The sequence below is a fragment of the Cherax quadricarinatus genome, unplaced genomic scaffold (assembly GCF_038502225.1).
Source record: "Cherax quadricarinatus isolate ZL_2023a unplaced genomic scaffold, ASM3850222v1 Contig2675, whole genome shotgun sequence".
NCBI classification, from domain to species: Eukaryota; Metazoa; Arthropoda; class Malacostraca; order Decapoda; family Parastacidae; genus Cherax; species Cherax quadricarinatus.
Genome location: NW_027197701.1, coordinates 29,401 through 34,007, shown reverse-complemented (window position 1 = coordinate 34,007; position 4,607 = coordinate 29,401). Strand labels below are relative to the sequence as shown.

Sequence of the window (4,607 nt, the reverse complement as noted above, 5' to 3'; positions counted from 1 at the left end):
TGGACAAGAGAGAGAGCGGCCGGATATCTGCCACAAAACATACCTCCTTTGGCCACCACCCCTGGAATCTGAAAGGCAGCCTCTAGAGATACACCCATTGCCCAAAAAACACTCAAAGCCACCCCCTGGGAGACCAGAGAGGGATCAGGACATCCCCAGCCGATCCAGATTCCATGGCAAACTACTCCGCTGCAAAGAACCTCAACGGAATGGAATGGACCCCGGTACCCTTCCCCCTACCTAGGAACCAGCGTGCTTGTGGGAAGAATCCCAAAGGCCAAAAAGAGGAAGGGAATATGGGAGGAGTAGGGAGGAGGAGAGGGAAAAAGGGAGGATCGGGGAGGATGGGATAAAATAGGGGGATTGAGGGGTAATTAGGTTCGGTCTGAGAAAGGAGACCAGAAGGTCTAATTCCTCAGACCAAGAGTCTTTCCACTGTGCCAAAGAGCCCCCCTTGAAGAGGCCATATTAATAATGATAATAATAATAATCACTGAGTCTCATTAAATGTCATATATTACACTAATATACACATTTTCATTAACCCACCTATGATATTTTTCAAAATTATATAATAAACATGATACATAACATATGAAGATGATAAGTACACCCCACAGTAGAATAAATTAACATAAATATGAGATGTGGTAGCCAGACGACTGTATGACTGACAGCAAGATTAACATTTTCTCTAGTCCAACATCAGAGAAAATGTGTTATTGGGGGGTAACTGTAGAAAATTATTCCTTTCATGTGCCTTCACTCAAAGTGTCATTTCTTCTAAAACTGGTGTTACATGAGAATGGGAGTGTTCTTCTTTATTCTACCATATTAACATAGAGATAATGCGCACACAATATAATTTCTACACAAACCAGATGTGCTCACCTGGTTTGTTTATTAAACTCGCATATGCCTGGTTTGATGCCTGGTTTGTTTACATAACTCCGCACCTGTCCTCTCTCATGTACTTATTGTCTCTCTCTCTCATTTATTCATTTTATCTTGTTTACTCATCTCTGATTCTACATTAAGACTACAAACATTTTAAGGTAAATAATGAGTGAACTGTATATGCATTTTATCACTCAGGGATGCTTAAATGTCATAGAATATTGGTTGTGGGTGGGGTGGCCTGGTATGGTAGCCTGGCTGGCTACCATACATACACTTCATTTCTTACAATACTACTCATTTCACCCTAGATTAAGACTACAGACTACAAATATTTCAAGGTAAGTAATGAGTGCACTATATGTGTATTTTACATTTTTATTGTTTTTAATGCCTAATTCTATTGCTAACTTAATACATATATGTTAGTGTATACTTGTTATCTAGTATTTATATGCATTTGTAAGTGAAAAAAAAAGTGTGTTCCACTTTACAGCAGTAGCCTGGAACCTAACCTGCCGTATAAGTGGGGCCCTACTATACATCTTCCATTCTATCACATGAGACCAAGAAAATGAGAATACAACCATAAATACCATACGAAAATACACCATAAAGTCACTGTTGTAAACCAAAAACTTTTTTCTTCTCATTATGCACTGCATTTTGTAGGATTTTGTTTATACTGTGTACACTGACCACTCAGACCCATTCTCTCATAGGTAGACCTACCAGCTTTCTCACACCAGTATTACAGGACCAACACTGCTTTGCAAGTCATAATATTATGGGACCGACAGTGAAAGGGTTAATATCAGTGTTGGTAGAGGAAGAAATATCAGCACATAACACATGACACCTCCTCTGGCAAAGCTTTCTCTTCAGAATGACTTCTCATGTGACTTTCTAAATGAAATCATTTAGAAAAGACTTTTATTCTGAGCACTGATATGACTTCTCTCCAGTATGAGTTTTCATGTGACTTATTAAATGTGATTTTCTAGAAAAGTCTTTAAGACATTCTGAACACTGATATGGCTTCTCTCCAGTATGAGATCTCACGTGTCTTTCTAAATCTTGTTTCCTAGAAAAGCCTTTCAGACATTCTGAACACTGATATGGCTTCTCTCCAGTATGAGTTCTCATGTGTGTTTCTAAATGGTGTTTCCTAGGAAAGTGTTTCAGACATTCTGAACACTGATATAGCTTCTCTCCAGTATGAGTTAACATGTGACTTAATAAATTAGATTTTTCAGAAAAGTCTTTCAGACATTCTGAACACTGATATGGCTTCTCTCCGGTATGAGTTCTCATGTGACTTACTAAGCTTGATTTTTGAGAAAAATCTTTCAGACACTCTGAACAATGATATGGTTTCTCTCCAGTATGAGTTCTCATGTGACTTACTAAATGTGATTTTCTAGCAAAGTCTTGCATACATTCTGAACACTGATATGGCTTCTCTCCAGTATGAGTTCTCATGTGTCTTTCTAAATCCTGTTTCGTAGAAAAGTCTTTCTGACATTCTGAACACTGATATGGCTTTTCTCTAGTATGAGTTCTTATGTGGCTTACTAAGCTTGATTTTTGAGAAAAGTCTTTCATGCATTCTGAACACTGATATGGCTTCTCTCCAGTATGAGTTCTCATGTGAATGGCTAAATTATATTTTTCAGTAAAATCTTTTAGACACACTGAACACTGAAGTGTTTTTCTGCCTACGATAAACCTGGTCTGACATCCACACTGAAGTTGTTGTGAAGATTGTTTTAGTGATGAGTGTGAATGTTGATATAATTGGTCTCCTACATGAACAACTGTACAATGTGTTGTCTCATCACACTGTTTTTCAGGTATTTTAGACATAGTGAACAATAAATTCTCATTTTTAAATTGTTTAACCAGGGGAAATTTGAGAATATTTTGTTACAGAGAAAACTAATATTCTTGTATTATTCAACTATTTTAAGTATAGCAAGCACTAAACATGAAGGGGTAATAGTGTTTGAGGAATAGGAAGGATGATATTAGCAAATATTTAGATATTTATGATACATTAATGTGATGACACTTGTTGGCATTCAAAGTATTGTAGTACCAACACTGTTGTTACAGTGTTGTCACTGAATAAGCACCATATTAGTGTCTTCACTGTATTAAAACTAGTTATTGTCACTAATAAAACTAGTTATTGTCACTGTATTAACACTAATTAGTGCTGTCATTGTATTAACACTGTGGTTACTGTTGTCACCTTATCTACATTACTGTAGAGTCAGAACTTACAAGAGTTCTCTGACAATCATGTTGGTACTACAAGTACAACCTTTTAGTACCAGGATGACCTTCAGTATTGACACTACAAGTGCCACCTTCTAGTACCAGGATGACCTGCAGTACTGACACTACAAGTGCCACCTTCTTGTACCAGAATGATCTGCAGTACTGACACTACATGTGTCACTTTCTTGTACCAGGATAACCTGCAGTACTGACACTACAAGTGCCACTTTCTTGTACCAGGATGACCTGCAGTATTGACACTACAAGTGCCACTTTCTTGTACCATGATGACCTGCAGTATTGACACTATGAGTAACACCTTCTAGTGCCTGGATGACCTGCAGTACTGACACTACAAGTGCCACCTTCTTGTACCAGAATGACCTGCAGTATTGACACTACAAGTGCCAGCCTATGGTATCAGGACGACCTGCAAAAGAAAACTGAAAATGTATGACCTTCTATTACAACCAATAAATTATAATTAATATTATTATAATCATTTTAAACCCACTAGCCATCTCTCACTGAGGTAAGGTGACTCAATAAACAAGAAACACTTTCTCCATCACTGTCTTGCAAGAGAAGGACTGATATTACATTTTAAATGTCCATCCAACCTGTAAATATCCCCAATCATCATTCAGAGTGCAGGCACTGTACTTCCCACCACCACACATCCATGAGAATGCAGGCACTGTACTTCCCACAACAACTCATTCGTCAGAGTGTAGGCACTGTACTTCCCACCACCACTCATCCTTCAGAGGGAAGGCACTGTACTTCCCACAACAACTCATCCGTCACAGTGTAGGCACTGTACTTCCCACCACCACTCATCCTTCAGAGGGAAGGCACTGTACCTCCCACAACAACTCATCCGTCAGAGTGTAGGCACTGTACTTCCCACCACCACACATCCTTCAGAGTGCAGGCACTGTACTTCCCACCACCACACATCCTTCAGAGTGCAGGCACTGTACTTCCCACCATCAAACATCCTTCACAGTGCAGGCACTGTACTTCCCACCACCACACATCCTTCAGAGTGAAGGCACTGTACATCCCACCAACACTCATCCTTCAGAGTGCAGGCACTGTACATCCCATCAGCACTCATTATTCAGAGTGCAGGCACTGTACATCCCACCACCACTCATCATTCAGAGTGCAAGCACTGTACTTCCCACCACCACCCATCCTTCAGAGTGCAGGCACTGTACTTCCCACAACAACTCATCTGTCAGAGTGTAGGCACTGTACTTCCCACAACAACTCATCCGTCAGAGTGTAGGCACTGTACTTCCCACCACCACACATCCTTCAGAGTGCAGGCACTGTACTTCCCACCACCACACATCCTTCAGAGTGCAGGCACTGTACTTCCCACCACCACACATCCTTCAGAGTGCAGGCACTGTACTTCC

The 4,607-nt window shown here is 40.1% G+C and overlaps 1 protein-coding gene across 1 annotated transcript; it reads right to left on the bottom strand.

Moving 5' to 3' along the window:
* Positions 1-498: 498 nt before the first annotated feature.
* Positions 499-3,641, bottom strand: LOC128700928 (zinc finger protein 300-like). Its single transcript, XM_053794408.2, has one exon. The coding sequence runs from the start codon at positions 2,761-2,763 to the stop codon at positions 1,831-1,833; it is 933 nt and encodes a 310-aa protein (XP_053650383.2). The 5' UTR covers positions 2,764-3,641; the 3' UTR covers positions 499-1,830.
* Between the last annotated feature and the right edge of the window lie 966 nt (positions 3,642-4,607).